The sequence below is a fragment of the Pseudoliparis swirei genome, chromosome 15 (assembly GCF_029220125.1).
Source record: "Pseudoliparis swirei isolate HS2019 ecotype Mariana Trench chromosome 15, NWPU_hadal_v1, whole genome shotgun sequence".
In the NCBI taxonomy this organism is placed as follows: Eukaryota; Metazoa; Chordata; class Actinopteri; order Perciformes; family Liparidae; genus Pseudoliparis; species Pseudoliparis swirei.
The window spans coordinates 5,511,151-5,530,315 of record NC_079402.1 but is presented as its reverse complement, the minus strand read 5'-3'; the positions used below and the strand labels follow the sequence as shown (position 1 = coordinate 5,530,315).

The window sequence follows — 19,165 nt, the reverse complement described above, 5'->3', positions numbered from 1 at the left end:
TACCTCATTGGTTTCTGTTAGCCGTGCTGGACAGTGGTCAGGGTGAGAGCTGACATAAATCATCTTTACAGTCTCCTGTAACCTGGAAGTGTTTGCACGATGCCAGGTAGCCGCTTAAGAGATGTTTGGTGTAATACACATTGAAACTTTGAATATGATCGTTTATGCACTTACACCTCGATGTTCAATGTCGTATTCAGCCGAGCTGCTGCCCCCTGCTGTTTGTACTTAGCCCATCTGACGACTTTTAAAGCCCTAAATGGAGAGGGATGGGGGTTAGTTGATCATGTTTATTAAGTCTGCTCGGCTCTTCATGGGCAGAATCGTGCTCTGCGGCAGCCTACAGGAATAGTGTGGCGTGAGGCTGAGTAGATGTGAAATGTGGGCACAAGCTGTGGGCGAGATCCACTTCCTCCGTCTCCATGGAGATGACAGGGAGACAGGAAGGCCTCGCGCAGGCCAGGCCGTCACTAATTCAAGACGGCAGCGGCAGTCAGAATAGCTGCCATCTAATGATAATGTGTCTGAGGAGGTCTTTGCCGGTGACAACGGAGCAAAACATCTGTTTGTAGCAGGGATGTGAAATACCTTGTATCATTTTCTGCTTGAAAGAACTTTGTCCTCCGCCATCTGCCTGCAATGTAACATTTATCAGTGACAGAGATTCACAAAAAAAGGGACCATCTGCTTATGAGAGAAGGTCATTTGCCTCTATTTGTACCGTGTGACAATGGGGTCTCACAGAATTTGTCTATGGAAACGGTCCTCACCAGACAAAAGAACTCCGCTGGCCTCTTAAAATTAGCTACGTTTGCAATTACATGAGCGAGGTCCTTCTGCCGAGGAGGGTCAGGCAATAGAGCCAAAAGCTATAAAGCTGATGGCCATTTATTATGTCAGCCAAAATCCTACGGTCATGAAATAATGACTGGGTTTCCGTGGGGTAAAAGGAGGAAGTGCGTTTGTGTGTTAGATCCTCCAACCGTCAGGAACCGCCTACTTTTACAAAGTTGTAATACAACAATTGTAGTCATTTTGAAAAGTGGCTCTTGTGCTGATGATATAAACCAGGGGTCGGGAAACTATGGCTCGCGAGCCATATATGGCTCTTCCGGTGACGGCATATGGCTCCCAGAAAATTGTGAGTAAAAAAAAAATCTCCGCCCGCCCCCCTGTAATTTTCTCTACCGCGCCAGATTACAGCAGAAGTAAGGTCCCTTTTCTTAAAAAGCATGTCTTTGTTCTTTTATTAAACTAAACAGCCGTCTGTTATTGTTCGTATCTAACAAACAGCATGTCATTTCTGTCTCTACGTGTCGCGTTAACATTCTCGGCTCTCCGTCGGGGCGGAGCAAAGAAAAAGTCACCTGCACCCCCCCCGCCCCCGCATTAAAAGCAAAACATATTTAATTTATTATACGTTAAAAATACTATATGGCTCTCAATGAAATATATTTAGAAATATTTGGCTTTTATGGCTCTCCCAGTCAAAAAGGTTCCTGACCCCTGATATAAAATATGCCCCTTTTTAATTGCTATGGTCTTGTGGGGGGTTCTCAAAGAAGAACACAGGACAAGGCATATTAACAGCAGCTATGCACGCTATAGCAGGCAAAAGCTAGTGTACGGTCATTTCAGTTGGACTTGAAACAAAGCCGGATACAGATACTGAAACGAGAAAGAAACATCATTAGGAGCCGAAACTTTAAAGCGTCTTCGTCTTAAAGCTAACCCGCCCACTGGTAGACTCTTTGACAGACAGTGCACTCTATACAAGCAGCCCACTCTCTCCAATTGGCATATTAATATGACACGACAATGTCTAAGTCATGTTGCGTGCTATAAGAAAGCCTTTTGTGCTTCTTACTTGTATGGCATGCAGTCTGTACTGGCAGAGAGACGGCTCATGCTGGGAGAGTGGGACACGTGGATGAGTCAAACAAACAAACTTCATAAAGGACAATGCTTCATATTTTGTGCATTTGGGTATTTTACTTACTTCAAGTAGTTATTCTAAGCTCAACCATGAGGTGTTTTCTAAACTTAACTCAGATTTGGTGGTACTGTGAATTTTACCTTTTTCTTTGTTGCCTAAAAGCAACAAAAAAAATTCAGGAAAAAGGCACTGGATAAAATCGCTCTAAATTGAGTCGATTTAGGTCCACAAACAGTGGACCTACATCTTTGCTGGCTGTGTGAGTTATGGCGGGAAAATTGTCTCTCGCACTCACTACTCCTTTACATTACATGTCATTTAGCTCACGCTTTTATCGAAAGCGACTTAATTCAATTCAATTCAATTCAGTTTATTTGTATAGCCCATTTTCACAAATTACAAATTTGTCTCAGAGGGCTTTACAATCTGTACATATAGACATCCCTGTCCCAAAACCTCACATCGGATCAGGAAAAACTCCCAAACAACCCTTCACTTACATCAGGTTACATTCATACGCCGTAGACACAGCTACAAGGAGCTGTTCCGGATTATGTGTTTTGCTCAAGGACACATTGACTAGGGCGGGGATTGAACCACCAACCCCCTGATTGAAAAACGGACCTGCTAACCATTTATTTATAGATATTTTGCCGTTTGAATAATGAAAAACTTCTGGAAATTAGTAAACTTCTGTAACATATTTCCACGACAATTGCATGTGACAAATAATTGTCTTGTGATTTAAGTGACCGCCCCTAAAATGTTGCTATTCAGGCTTTCACAATGTTCACCACTAGGCCTTTAAATGACACACTAAAAAAGCCTAAAATATGTTCCATGACATTTGGAATGGTCAAGTAATCTCTTGCTAATCATGCACTATGAGATCCGGTTTGACCTGGCAATACCAAAACAGCAACGCATACACTGCATTGATTTTCACTTGGATTTATCACGACTCATTTTTAGGATTTTTAGAAACGCTGACAAAATAACCTCATTTTGGTGTGAGAGTGTGCTCGTCTTAATTTGACCACAAACCACGCTTTGTTGTTGTACAGATCTAACGCACAAAAACCTGGATGGAGTTAAATCTCTAAAAAAGCTTCTGCGGTATGAAGTTACATCATGCGGGTTCTGATTAGGATTGGAACCAATTCAGAAAATGGGAGAAGCAAGATCCAATCACGTTGCCGCCGCTTGACTCAGTCGGACACCCCGCTGTGAACCTGGCTCACCACCGACCTGTGTGGAATGCTTGGCCAATGTGCTTTGATAAATGGTTTTTTCGACTCTCACATGTAAGTTGCCAACTGTTCTCCCTAAATTCTACTCGTCTTTGTATCCTGACATGAATAGGGTGACACAACCGCACTCTTTGCCTTGATCTCATGGTGAATCCAGCAGGGAATAAAGCCTGTCCTTCACGATGCCCATCACCATGTCAGAGAAGTGTATATTTATGTGCTTGACCTTAATAGATGTGATTGGCTAACCTCCATTTAGCCCTCTTCCAGCATTCTGTCAATAATTCAAGAGCGAAAAAAGATAATGGTGTGGCTGTTGTCATTTAAAGAGAACCACCACTAGGAGATAGAGGAATGGAAACATTATGTGAATGACACATATTTTACTAATCCCTTTAGTAATAAAAAAAAAAGAGCTTCGGCGATACTGAGCCAACATTGTTCGCCTCTAACTGGCGGACCCATGTTTTGTGACGTAGAGGAGAAAGATGCACAGAGGAGCGGCTGATGATGTACGTTCTCAACTCCAAATGTCTTCTTTTAATATAATAAGAAGAGAGAGAACAATTGAACAGACAGACAATCTCGGATATAATCAACTCCTCATTTATATCACAAACCAAATCAAGGCTGGGGGTATTCTTATTCCCTTTCATTGAAAGATAAAGTCAACGCTGTGAATTTAATTAACTTCCAAATTGCATTGATGGTCTTACCAACATCTCCAAGAGATACGATGGCTTCAACAGCTGTTTACGCTGCCATGCCATTCCTTTACCTTGATTGGTGTTTATGAGAGACCAACATTTTTGTGATTCTTACTGACAATGTCACATGACACAACTGTAGCTTACGGTACTGTTTGAAAAATAACTATTTTGACAGGACTGTGACCTTACAAATCACAGGATGGTTGACTTTTATGGTCTGAAGGTCTTGCTTCAATCACTGATAAGAAGTTGATCACAGGTACTTCTAAGAGAGAACTCATCTGCTTATCTGGAGCCCCTTCGCAAAGAGGAGGTCTGGATCGTGGAATATGCCTACTACCAACGATGCCATGGCCCTGTTGATGCTCCGCCCACTCCTCTCTACCTCCATCTGCTTGATGGATCATGGAGGTCTGGATCGTGGTCCATGCCTACTACCAACTATTCATACACTCTGTCATATTCATATTCATTTGACTTGTTTCTTCCCTTTTTTCCCCGTGAAAGGGTTGTTTGGGAGTTTTTCTTGATCCGATGTGAGGTCAAAGGTCAGGGATGTCGTATGTGTACAGATTGTAAAGCCCTCTGAGGAAAATTTGTGATTTGTGAGAATGGGCTATACAAAATGAACTGAATTGAATTGAATTGAAAAGACAATGGAGGCCTTTTTCTGGAGGTGCGTTCACACCAAAAGCGAAACAATTTTTTGCGCGACCGAATCCCATGAAAAGTCAACGTACAGACGCTTGCGGCTGCGATAGACGCGATATTTTCCCGGGCGGCGTGTTTGGGGCGACGCAATGTGGGCGACGCGTTTACAGCGGCGCGTTTTCAGCGGCACAATTTTCACCCCGAGTTGAAATATTTCAACTTTGAGGCGGTCATCTCGCAACTCGGGCCAATCAGCTCTTGAGTTCCGCTCTCGTAGCGCTGGAAGCGGAAGTCTTTCAGACGGAGCAGTAACTTCATCGGTGAAAGTGACTGAGCTGTGTGAGCCTACGGGTGATGTCATGAACCCAAACACGAGGGCGTTAGTGTGTGAGACCTCCACAACAAATATAAAGCAGAACTAGTGGTTAGTTATTCTGGTGGATGAAGGAAATGATAACGGTCTTTATGGAGACGAGATACGGAGACGAGACACGGAGATAAGCCCCGCGGAGCGTCTGGCGTGAACACGGCGAATGGTCGAGCGAGTAAACTCACGCATTTTGGGCCACGTGAAAAATAGTTTTGCTTTTGGTGTGAACACACCTTAACAGTTAGTTACCTTACAAGTCCAAGCCTAACCTTAACCTGTTGCCTAAACCCCAAGTGTTTCCCAACGTTAACCACGACCAAAACATTTAGCCTCAAGATACTATGCAAAAGTCTTCCACCCAAGTGACTACATATGATCAATAGGGATCAGATCACGTTGCTGAGTGACAGTTTCACCCATTACTTATACACCTTTCTCACAGTTTGACTTTAATCCGAAAGGCCAAACATGAAGGTAATATTATTTTTTAGCAGATGTTTTGTAGCTTCAGACACTAATTTGGCAAAAGAATATAGTCCAATTAAAGATTCTTGTCGCCATGTTAATCAGACAACTGCACCCCACTGACTTCAATTAATTAGACGCATAAAGAAAACTCTCCTAAACGATATTACGAATGACATTGCAACCGATAAAAAGTTCAGGGGACAAGATTTTTGGAGGTTGCATTTGATAGTCTTGAAGGCACAGCTGTGGTTCACCAGTTAATTAAGCACAAACCATCCCTTTGCAAGTCATGAATCAAGATGTGGAGGAACTGAAAAGCTGTATTAATCTTATCCCCCCCCACTGGTATCTTTTCATGACTATGCTAAATCAAATATCTTTAAAATCCCAACCATAAAAAGACAAAATAGCTATCACCAAATAGCGTTTGTACAGTAAATGCCTTTGAATACCCAATGTAACCATGGAAATATAAGATTCACTGTCATTTGAATCCCATTACTGCCACATGCTGTGACCCGACTTTGTTGAAAATATTGTAAAAGAAAATTGGAAATGCAATTAAATTTCGGGAGCCAGAACCGAAGATGTGCTCCTCCATGTTTATTAGCAACATGGGCTGCAAGACAAAAGAGAGTGTGTCCCACAAGGATAGCCTCTCTGTTTTTTCTTCCTTTGTCTTCTTCTTTTCCGGCGCCCTCCATCTTTCTCGTGAATGCGTGACTCTCTTTCGCTCCGCGGAGACGAATGGAGGAGCGAAGCACAGCGAGGAGGCCACACCGAGACATTTTTATCTCTGTTGTGCTGACTCTGCTGAACCCTCCCTCTGAGAGGCTGATGAGGAGAAATGGCCTTGTGGAGGAGCCAACCGGGTGCATCCATAGCTGTCATCATCATCTGAATCCAGGACTGCTGAATCTGCAACTTTGGCCTCCAACATTGTTGGGAAATGACCTGTCATTGCCTGCCTGACACCCTCTCCGTCTACAGCGAAGCCGCATCGCGCTCCGTTCAGAACGCCACTACCCCGGATCAACCCTGTCAGCACGGGTCAACGAGTTCTTTGTTTAGCATTAAGACTGACATGGACTGACTTTATTTCTCATCCGTGCCTGTGCTTGTGGCAGAAGGCGTATTCTTTCTGATTTTTGGTGACATTTTTCTTTGGCTATTTTTTCTCTTCCGAGAACCTTCTTTCTTGCCTCTTCAAGCTGGAGAGCAGCAGATGCGTATTTTGCACCGCAGCCAAGGCAGCCAGTTATTTGTATTTATATATGGATATTTATGTTTTGTTTATTCAAAAGCCAAAAGCCAGAGAGCAAGGACCCTAAATCATGTTTTCGCATACGCACCTAAAAAAACAGACGGGGGAAGAAAAAGCAACATGCTTCCGCAACTAATGTACATCTGTGCAGTCCATTAAGATTAAAAGCATTTTAATACTCGTACTGTTGGAGACATCATCATTCTCCGTGAACACGGTGCCAAGCACGGTTTGGTTAAGGCTTTCTCTGCGGTAAACCTATAACCAGCTTAGAGATTAAGCCTCTCACCTCTGGCTATTAGCCTATAAGCTCTTTAGTCCGCCTAATGATCCAGAACAGAACCACATACCTGGCAATAAATCTCAATCAGCATTGCAAGAACTGTCACAATTTCGAGCTACAGTATCAAATAATGGCCTTTTCTTTTCCACATTGCGAAGGAGCTTGTCAAAGAATGGCTTTATCTCCACATCTAAATCTTTTTTTATTCGCCACCATGTTAGCCACATTAGCAAGTGCAAAGTCAGCAATTCTCTCAACATAGCCACGCAGAAATAACACAAGATGAAACACAGCCTTGAACACAATGCTATCTTTTGATTCTGAGTGAGTGCAGCAGTTTCTCCCTGACTAGTCCGCCGTGGTATTCACTGCAAAGCATGGTATGGTAAGCTGACTGCAGAGCAGCCGTGAGTCAGATTTGCCTTGTCAGCTCCCAGCAGCTCTGAATGTCACCACCACTCTGGGGAAAGGGTGCTACAACTTCCAGGGCCCAGACTGGACTGTAACTGAGATCATCCTCCCAGTCGGAAGGTCTGCATTAGAGTCACAATCATGTCACTGTCCCTTGTCAAGATGCAGCCAGAGAAGAGGTTGTGGAGAACCGGTAGTGGGCGAGATAAGTCTTTAGAATAAAAGAAATACAAAAATGGCCCAGAACCCAAAGCAGTCTCCTAGAAATTGCAGTTATACACAACCACAACCATCTTTTTTCAATGGTTTGTGAGAAACCTTATAAGGAAAAGAAAAACTATTCATAGGGAGTTGAATGGGTGGATGGTAGATGTATGAACGGTCAGGACTACTTTAACACTGCAGACCAGAGTTTGCAATTTAGGTCCTTTACATGTTTTAAGTAGCAACAGAACTTTGGTGAACGATCATAGTTTGGGTTAAATGTTAATAGAGTACTTGTAGAAGCCATTGCACTAATTTATGTCTGTCCGTGCGGGATATTTTTATATATATTTTTGATCATGCTAACAGGTTGTTGATATGATTTTGATGATGACGATGAAGATAAGGCGTTGATGTCAGAGGGCGTTGGCTATATATGTATGTCACCTGTGTCCAGCCAGGTGTGTTTTGGCAAGAGAGGGGAAAGGGTTTATTATTTTTCAACCGCATTTAAGAGCGCATGAATTGCTGATCAGTATTTAAGAGCATTAGACAAAGCGAGGAATTTATGTTTAGTGTGAGTTTAATTTATGTTTCTGTTGCTGCAAATAAAGGAAAATGTAAGTGACACTATGAAAATCAGAATGCGCGATGATTTTATCGACCGCTCCCACAGTAATGTTTGTCCTTTGTCGTGCTTCACTTTTTCAACCAAGAGCTGTGTACAGTAAAAACGTTCAATTATGCTTGAGTTGCTAAGATTGAATGTTGTATAGCGAGAGGAGATGTCAGAAAACAAATAATATGCATGTATTCATTAAAAGCATTTTTTGTAATCATGATACAAATCAGAATCCAGACGCCCTTGCAATTCTTTTGAAATGTGCTTGCTATTGCATATTAGTTAAATTCATTAGGTCCGTCTCCAAGAAAATACATTTGTTCAGCACAACCGGCTTGCAAATTAAAATATATATAAATATTAGCTTTTCCCATTGGCAAAAAAAACATCAATGAGCATCAGCTTTACACCAGGTGCCCTTCATTACGACAAACACATGTTTTGTAATTTATTTTGAGTGTTGTGTGCCACACATGGTCAGATCTGCCAATGCACAACATACTGTCATTAAAAAAGATACAAGGGAGCTATTTCTTTTTTTTGGAGATGGAGACCCTTCACCCATGTCGAGACAAATTATAAATCATCCGTCCAATCATTGCTTGGGGGCAGGGCAATTGGTGGACGATCCTTTTTACTGGTTGTGCAGCACAGTCTGCACAGTCAATCACAAATGTAACTTAGTGTACAATCAATAACGGTCTCTCGCAGGCTGTCTAGCCCACTAGAAACTGTCTCAATGTGGAAGGTTGTCAGAACGTGGTCTCGTCTAGGTTCTCTTCTCGAGCTGTGATAGGACACAGGAAGCAAAATGAAGCAGCCATTACAAACAGACCATTGAAATACATATAACAATGGGTTAACTGTATTATTTTTTTAGTTGGATTTGTATTCATCGAAGCATTTTAAATCTTCCGTTGAAAGCGGCACGTTTTTTTCTGAAATACATTGCATGCGCCATTTCACACATACAGGAAGACACCTTTTTCTTTTGTTTCAGAAACCATGTGCAGAAGTGAATATGGCCTTTACCCTTTAGATCAGGGGTGTCACAGTCATTTTCACCCAGGGCCACACCAGCATCATGCCTGCCCTCAAAGGGCCGGTAGTAACTATAACACTATATAAACTACTCAAACAATATTGTTAAATAACTCTCTTTGCAGTTGATAATTGTCTATTTGAGTGTAATATAGAGAATATGGTATAATAGAACATTTCTCTAATATTATAACATAAATCCATTTAATTTGAAACCTTCAAAATAAAAGCACAGGATGTCTTAAATTTCTTTAATAAAAGAAAATCAAATGTCTTTCAAGCCATCAGGGGGCCACATAAAATGATGTGGCGGGCCGGACTTGTGTTTGACAGCTGTGCCTTAGATAGTCCCAATGGATTCGCCACAAGTGTTTGTTGGTGATTGTACCTCTCCATGAGCGCGATGAGGCGGGCCGAGTGTGCAGTCACTCCCACAAACATGCGTGGTTTATCTTTTCCGCACATGTTCATGGTGCAGATTGCCAGCACCTCCAGCTCTGCACTGCATGCTGCGCACAAAGCGTTCCCCTTGTCACCGAGGTATTTACCACACCGCATGTCTGCTCTGAACCCTCCTCGCTACCATTGCTGCAAAGCTCACGGGTACACACGGGGGAATTCATTGTTTTCCCCTCATTACTCAAAGATCATACTCGTGCTTTTGAATACTTTTGTCTCGTTAGCTACATTTGATTTGAAAACAATGCTCCAGGATGCTTTGTCACTCGCTGACTGACATCGCTTGTGTGCTGCGGTGCGTTCAATTCCTCTTTTGAACAACTGGTTTCTGGGACTAGAGGGGTTGGCTGCTGTCGGCACATTTTCAGGCCGATTCTCTCTCATTTTTCATGGCATGACAATAAGTTAGGCTTATTGTTTTCCAAGTTTTACTTTTGGATCACAGAAGCAAATAACTTACTTTTGAATACCCGGGGGAAAAAACACTGGTGCTAGGGCTTTGCATTTGATTTAATGCTGAGTAAGACAAGCTCAGCTCAGTCCCAGACTTGTGTTATCTGCTCGGAGACGTGGCAACAAGTGTAGGAGATGTGGCATCAAGTGTAGGAGACATGGCGTCAAGCGTGGGAGACGTGGCATCAAGTGCCGGAGATGCGGAGTCAAGTGCAGGAGATGTGGCGTTAAATGTAGGAAACATGGCGTCAAGTGAAGGAGATGGGGCATCAAGTGTAGGAGACGCGGAGTCAAGTGCAGGAGACGTGGCATCAAGTGTAAGAGACGTGGCATGAAGTGTAAGAGACGTGGCATCAAGTGCAGGAGACGTGGATTCAAGTGCAGGAGACGTGGCATCAAGTGAAGGAGACGGGGCATCAAGTGTAAGAGACGTGGCATCAAGTGCAGGAGACACAGAGTCAAGTGCAGGAGACGTGGCATCAAGTGTAAGAGACGTGGCATCAAGTGCAGGAGACACAGAGTCAAGTGCAGGAGACGTGGCATCAAGTGTAAGAGACGTGGCATCAAGTGCAGGAGACGTGGCATCAAGTGTAAGAGACGTGTCATCAAGTGCAGGAGATGCGGAGTCAAGTGCAGGAGACGTGGCATCAAGTGCAGGAGACGTGGCATCAAGTGAAGGAGACGTGGCATCAAGTGCAGGAGACGTGGCATCAAGTGTAAGAGACGTGGCATCAAGTGCAGGAGACACGGAGTCAAGTGCAGGAGACGTGGCATCAAGTGTAAGAGACGTGGCATCAAGTGCAGGAGACGTGGCATCAAGTGAAGGAGACGTGGCATCAAGTGTAAGAGACGTGGCATCAAGTGCAGGAGACACAGAGTCAAGTGCAGGAGACGTGGCATCAAGTGTAAGAGACGTGGCATCAAGTGCAGGAGACACAGAGTCAAGTGCAGGAGACGTGGCATCAAGTGTAGGACGTGGCATCAAGTGCAGGAGACGTGGCATCAAGTGTAAGAGACGTGTCATCAAGTGCAGGAGACGTGGCATCAAGTGCAGGAGACGTGGCATCAAGTGAAGGAGACGTGGCATCAAGTGCAGGAGACGTGGCATCAAGTGTAAGAGACGTGGCATCAAGTGCAGGAGACGTGGCATCAAGTGTAAGAGACGTGGCATCAAGTGCAGGAGACGTGGCATCAAGTGAAGGAGACGTGGCATCAAGTGTAAGAGACGTGGCATCAAGTGAAGGAGACGCGGCATCAAGTGTAAGAGACGTGGCATCAAGTGCAGGAGACGCGGAGTCAAGTGCAGGAGACGTGGCATCAAGTGCAGGAGACGTGGCATCAAGTGAAGGAGACGTGGCATCAAGTGCAGGAGACGTGGCATCAAGTGTAAGAGACGTGGCATCAAGTGCAGGAGACACGGAGTCAAGTGCAGGAGACGTGGCATCAAGTGTAAGAGACGTGGCATCAAGTGCAGGAGACGCGGCATCAAGTGTAAGAGACGTGGCATCAAGTGCAGGAGACACGGAGTTAAGTGCAGGAGACGTGGCATCAAATGTAGGAAACATGGCGTCAAGTGTAGGATAGGCGGCGTCAAATGTGGGAGACGTGGCGTTAAGTGCGGGAGACACGGGGTCAAGTTTTGGAGATGCGGCTTCAAGTGCGGGAGACCTTCTTCTTCTTTTTTTACAAAATGGCCATAAACAGAGGTCCCCACTTGGTTGGTGTAGCTTTAGAGTCCACTGTTGGTAATATAGGATTGCATTAGGGTATTAAAAAAAGCAAACATATGCATATATTGCCATCCATGAATGTATATTTGTAGTGTGTCCCAGTGCGTTTGGTTGATGACATAACAGTCTATTCTGTAAAATAAAAAGTAAATTATTGATATACAATACACTAAAACACACTGATTCTAAACTGCGTATGAAAAAACTACAGATTATAGGTCAAGGCTTTTAAGCTGGATCACGTCTGAAAGATGTGAAGCTAAAATTCCACGAGTGGTCTACATTGCACACATGTATTGACAGCGTAAAAATAAAAAAATCTATGATTTGTGAATCCTTTGATTGCAGTTTGAGTGCTCTCTCCATATTTACGGGCAGCTGTCAGCTCGCCCTGCCGTCAGTATTTTCTGCAGAATGGTAAATCAAATCCTGTCATATTGAAGCTCTTTGACAGAATGCTAAGTAAGTGAAAGGATCATTGCATCGAACTGTGCTTCAATGATTGCAGATATTATAAATATTAGGAACACAATAAGTAGTGTGCACTTTGAAAGCCATCAGAGTAGCATAGCTTCACAACCACGTCGTGTTTCATTCAATGTCACTTGAAAAGGTAACTGATTCATTTTTAAGAAAAAGAGCAAAAGTATTTATTCTATTTTAATATTTCTGAGGGTTTCTTTGTTTTGTTGTTGTTGTTATGACCCTCAGCCAAACAATATATATTTATTTTACTTTTTAATATTTTTTTCTTTATCGAATGGACAAGATAAATATCTGAAACCCACAAATGTTAACATTTTACATGAAACATAAATGTGAAATATTTGTTCAAGGAAACTAAAAAAAGATCTACTCTTCTGTGTGGTAGACTCTCACTATTTTAGAATGTAATCAATAATCTGTCTTTTGATTGACCTCTTTTCAATGTTTCCTTTAAAAACATCACTGACTTGTTCCCCAAGTAATTCCTTTATTGAATCATTTCGACAATATTGATTCACCGTTATGAAACCACTAAGGTTGGTTTTCATAATATCAACACATATATGATGACATAACATTATATTGACTATTTTTCATACTAAAACAACTTGGTAAGGCTATGGTAATATCCAATTATTATCATATAAGTGTTTGTGATAGCATTTGCATTTTTATTATTACAAAGTCATCAGATATTTTGCAGGTTTTAATTTTCAATATTGTGATCAGTTAATACTGTAGAATTAAATAAAACAATATGAACACCATGAAAATTCCACGACAAGCAGGCTACTTGCTGAGAGTGATTTTTGTTGTTATGATGTTATTAATAACTTCCTGGTCAGAAGCAACCTGAAAATAAACACGATACGAATTATTCAGCAAAATATCACAAATAAAAACATGAAGTTGACAACTGGGAGATACGACATGGAGAAGCAACAACGGCGGCTCCAGAAATAGATTGGCTGGTACCGCAACAGCATCAGTTATTATATCAGAAATCAGAAACGGCACTGGAGGCTCTCGTGATGGGAAATATGTTTGCGCTTGTCTAAACGGCTCGCTGGAGTTTGATTGACAGGTGGTTCATCCAATCGCCTGTCAAGTATTGTTTTCGAACGTCTGCCTTTCCCAAACCAGTCAAGTGGGTCAACACGTGGCCGCAGAAATGAAATGGACTAACATCAGAGAAGATTATACTAAACAGTTTAATTATTATAATTTTATTGTATTTCAATTAGGCAAGGAGGTCTGGAACGTCATTTGTAAATCCAAATATTGCACATAATTTAGCATTTTCTTATTGTGCCCTTTTTCTGCTTCATAACATGCATATCTGAGTCCTGTAGAGGAGTATTCATATTAATAATTTTGGAGCAAAGCAGACTGTAACTGAGTAACAAAGCAATTATGGGTTTCCCATAACCCTAAAATTACCAGTGATTTGCTGTCATCACTAAGTTTTATTCCTATTCCTTGAAAATAGATCGATTTACAATTAAGATGAATTATTCAGAGCTTTGCTTTAGGGAATAATTGCTGTGCTGTAAATGAGCTGGAAATGATATTGATCTCCGGCTTCCCCCATTAATCTTTATCAATCCCTCCAATTACTCAGCAGATCCTTTCATAGCTGAAACAGACCCTATGTCATCATGTACAAAATATGATTTGGGCTTAAGAGAAGCAAGGTTTTATGGAAATGACAAATCATTCAAACATGATTATTCAATTGCTGTTTTCTTTACTCACTTTGTTATTAATATTGGCTCGATCACAATTAAAGTTCAAAGGTTTATGAAATGCTGTCGTGAAGTGTGACATTTGATGTGTACAGGTACGTATTATTAAAAGGCCCGCTGTGATACGGTGATTAACCGTAGAATATTTGTATCTATTTTTTTACACCATCCTTGGAGTATTTACCACAAACCTTTTCCCCTCGACTGTTCACACCCTCGAGTAAAGAAGAAAAAAGTGTTTCCATCGGGGACATAATGACACAGCTGTTGAGTCAACAAGCCAAGGTTTTTTTTCTTCTTCATTTTTTATTGTCCACGCTGTTATTGTCAAAGTCTCAGAGCGCTATTTTCAATCTTTTACAACAGTGGATTTGAGGAAATGTGTAGCTGCGGCACAAAGAACGGATCCTTTGCCTTGGATTCCTCTTGAAAGAGAGATAAAGGCTTTGTCATTGTTAGTGTTACATTCTCTCTCTCTCACACACACACACACGTACACAATATGCCAAAGTGCATCCGCCGCTACAACGCCAAAGAAGTATGAACCTATTGCGCTTGACAAAACATATAGAAGCCAGGGCTGAGCAGCGGGGCGGATGCTGATGCTGCGGAGGAGGAGGGGGAGGAGGAGGAGGCATCACCTCAGATGTATGACGGAAAATAAAAAACATGACAGCCTCGGCCCGGGAGAATCCCCCGGCGCCGGAGCACAGCCAGCGAGGCCCCTCATCAGTTTCTATTATTGTGTCGCGCTCGCCGCGCGTTGTCACCAGTGTTTGGATCCAGCTGCAGGGTAATCAATGGCTCGGATCAGAAAGGAGCAGACGGAAAGGCCAGCCGGATGAATGAAGGTGAGGGATTGGCTCTCTGAACACTGCCAGATCGAAGTGGCTTAAAATTTTTATCGGCCTGCAGATATTGACATATTTCACCTGGGCGCCACTGACGGAGGACGCTTCACTGAGACACAAAGCCATCGTACGTCGGTGAAGCTTCACGGACCCACGGCGCCGAGGAGCTCAGAAGACATGTTACATTACCTACGCGTCGTCATGACAATAGGCATGTATGTGTATTTTTTGTTATCACGTTTTTTTTAAATGGATTTATAGATGACATTCCGACCATGTCTATGATTCAGTATCAAATATATACGCTAACACTGAGGAGTTACGAATCCTGTCATGGGGAAGGCATGTCCCGCCCACCTCTGCCTCGGATTGGCTGGTACTCGTTGCCCGTGTTGGTTGTGTTGATGATACTCAGACAGGAAGAGTTACAGTATTAACAGTGGGGGCATTTTCATTCTTGCAATTACTTTAAAAATATATATATTTACGTGCAAACTGTTGTTTTTACCATAAGTACTTTTTGGCGAAGAAACCACATACTTTTATTTCTTGGTCCAAGGTACCTTTTTCAATTTAATTCAATTCAGTTTATTTTATTCAGACCATTATCCCAAATTAGGAATTTGCCTCAGTGGGTTTTACAATCTGTACACATACGACATCCCTGACCTTTGACCTCACATCGGGTCAGGAAAAACTCCCAAGAAATAGAAAAAAACTTTCACAGGGAAAAAAGTGAAGAAACCTTCAGGAGAGCAACGGAGGAGGATCCCTCTCCAGGATGGACAGAAGGAATAGATGCCATGTGACCAGAATGAATCATTACAGAGTTACATTACATTCAATAAATATGACAGAATGTATGGATAATTCGCAGTAGGCATGGACCACGATCCAGACCTCCATGATCCATGACACGTAAGGAGGTAGAGAGGTGGGAGGGCGGGGCTTATCAGCAGGGCCATGACAGGAGGCCGACTAATCAGGCAGGAGGCATCAGACCCAGCCAGGTCCAATGGACTCAATGCGACGTAAAGTCATAAAGGCTCCGGGGAGGAATCAGAGTTAATACTGTACAATGGAGAGATTCATCCATAAGGAGAGAGAGAAGAGGAGAGAGGTGCTCAGTGTATCCTAAAACGTCCCCCAGCAGCCTATCAGCCTATAGCAGCATCTCTAGGGGCGGGACCAGGTGAACCTGACTCAGCCCGAACTATAAGACTATCAAGAGGAAAGTCTTCAGTCTACTCTACATGAGGTGACTGTGTCTACTTCCTGGACTGAAGGTGGAAGCTGGTTCCATAAAAGAGGAGCTTGATAACTGAAGGCTCTGGCTCCCATTCTACTTTTCAGCGCTTTTCAACCAATCACTTCAGCATACGAGGAACAAAATATCACAGAGAAACTGGGATTATGAAACGGAGGCAGAGAGAGCGACATCATCCCTTACTCAATAACCTATTATTCTATGATATCTGTATACAGTATAGCAGAGAGTGGTGTGCTGCTATTGTAATGTTCTGAATGTCATGTATAGAACCTTTTACGCATCATAAAAATGGGACTAATCCAATCAACATTGTATGCACTCAAGACCTATACGGATTACATGAAGGCTTGGAGGAGTCAAAACAGCTCTCAGACCTGTTATTATATTTGAAAAATAAAATGTCTTTGTTTGCTGTGCAGCTATTTTGAGGACCAGTTTGCAAACTCAATTTGTTGTTCTTCTTTTTTCGTTTTTTACATATGACTCATGCCACTGTGTTTGGCAACACAATATTGAGGGTGCTGTTGTGAATGATGCGATGTCAGTTGGAGTAGTGCTTGAGGACAGAACACCGTAAACAAGTGGACACACGGATGCTTATGATGAATGGCAATCACACAAAACCAATGGCTCCGGACCCGTCGGGGGCCGGGAGCCCTCCATTGGCTGACCCGCCTCACGGGGATCTCAGTGATAGAAAGTGATGTCAGTGTAAATCCACCTGACTCACTTTCTAAATCATGAATTAAATTATGGCTCATGAATACATTATTGAATGCATATGAGACCCACCAGCCAACCACAATGTTACTGTTCATATAGACACTAATTACTTCATTTGTGTCCCCTCGATTAATGTGTTTAGACTCATTTTCCCCGTGGGCCACATCAGCACTATGGTTGCCCTCAAGTGCCGGTTGTAACTACTCCCAAGCATATTGTTCACATCAAATTGTCTTTGGATTTGATTAGTGTTGATTAAAGTGTAAAGATAATAAGAAAAGTTCTTGTTGATAGCTTTTTTGTCACAGCTGAGAAGAGAAGGACATAACTCTGGTCCAACAAATAATTGTGAGCTGAGGACATGTTCGACAGATCTGGTCTGGGGCAGTGGTCCTCCACTGGTCTGGGGCGCTGGTTCTCCACTGGTCTGGGGCAGTGGTTCTCCACTGGTCTGGGGCGCTGGTTCTCCACTGGTCTAGAGCACTGGTTCTCATCTGGTTTGGGGCAGTGATGTTCACTGGTTCTTGGGTACTGGTTCTCCACTGGTCTGGGGCACTGGTTCTCCACTAGTCTGGGGCACTGGTTCTCAGTTGGTCTGGCTGCGGGACCCTCCATCACCCCTAAGAGACAAGCCGCGAACCAAATCAAGGAAAATGTTCCAACTTTGTTAATTGATTTCATGAAAAGATGATTTATTTTGAACCTCAGAATATCACAGTATACCAACCGGAAAAAAAAATTCCCTTTTATATATATTCCCAAAAGTGCATCTTAAGGACACAACATATATGACTATTTGGTAACTTCAGCCTTTTTTTTTAATAATCAGTGCATTCATGCATAAACATGAAATAAAAAAGTGAAAAGTGCTGAAAGACTCAAACTTATGACTCAATCACTGAATCTGACAACCAACATTGCACTATGGAAACAAGTCGGGGTCTTGAGGAGCAGTTTTGACACACAAACTCAAAGTAAATTAAGTGCTCTTCAAAACAACTAAAGTATACAAAATTGACCTTTTTACTGATTACCTTATCCGTAGGAAAATATTGAAAAACATTGTTCTCGGAAGAAAATGAAGCAACACTCACTTCAACCTTCAACCAGTATAATACCATTATTTTCTGTTTATATTCCTTTTTATAACAATATTATAATTTCACATCTTTTTTTGTGACGCACTGTAAAATAACTAGAGTTTGTTGCATTTATGAAATTATGAAACAACAAAAAGAAAACTTTAACAACATTGTATTGTAAACCTCACTCTTATAAAGAGGAACTTAGAAATAAATATAACATATAGAACATATAAACAGGTAAACATAGGTTTCATTTATATTATCATCTCTTGATATTTCCTCAACCATCGAGTCTGAACATTTAAAAAAACATCTCAGGCTCTAAAATATATATTTTTTCTGCAAAATAAAAGCCTATTAAATGATAGTCTTGTCACTTGTTGTAATGTAATTTCTGTTTCTGAACATCACTGCTGAGCTCGTCTCTGTCGGGGCTGTAGCACGTGACTTTCATCTTCACACATGATTGCAGGCTGTCACCTGTGATGCGCGAACTATGTTCAGAGTTTACCTAGTTCGTGTTTGAGAAAATCAGCTCGTATAAGTCTGATGGATTCAAAGATGGACAGGACACCAAATGCGTATTTCTTCATGTTCTGATACATTTCCGGAATTGCATTCCATGTTTTAAAACCGGGTTCGGGGAGGTTTCTCAATCTCGCTCCATTTGTGTTCCCGAGCGAGGATGAGGATGGCCTTCTGACGGGCGACATCTTCAAGATCGGCTGTCGGGCCTTTGAACTTGGACACCCGTAAGTCTCTATCAGCTATGTCGGCCGGTGAAGGTTCCAGATCGGGTTGACTTACCAAAGTAAACGCTGACATGTTCGGCATGGATGGGTCGATGTCCAGGGGTGCGACGGAAGGAGAATCGTGGTCCATGCCTACTACCAACTATTCATACATTCTGTCATGCTCATTGAATATGTTGTATTTCTGTAATGATTCCTTCTGGTCACATGACATCTATTGCTTCTGTCCATCCTGGAGAGGGATCCTCCTCTGTTGCTCTCCTGAAGGCTTCTTCCCTTTTTTTCCTGTGAAGTTTTTTTTGGGGAGTTTTTCCTGATCCGATGTGAGGTCAAAGGTCAGGGATGTCGTATGTACAGATTGGAAAGCCCTCTGAGGCAAATTTGTAATTTGTGAGAATATA

General features: G+C 42.4%; 1 protein-coding gene across 1 annotated transcript in view; it reads right to left on the bottom strand.

Moving 5' to 3' along the window:
- Positions 1 to 18,894, bottom strand: part of LOC130205664 (leucine-rich repeat transmembrane neuronal protein 4) — a 199,871-nt gene extending 180,977 nt beyond the window's left edge. Inside the window, exons 1-2 of the mRNA XM_056433164.1 lie at positions 18,717 to 18,894; positions 17,446 to 17,547 (exon numbers count right to left, since the gene is read on the bottom strand). Of these exons, the coding sequence (XP_056289139.1) occupies positions 17,446 to 17,547; positions 18,717 to 18,894 (280 nt within the window). The remainder of the gene's footprint in view (positions 1 to 17,445; positions 17,548 to 18,716) is intronic.
- Positions 18,895 to 19,165: the final 271 nt, after the last annotated feature.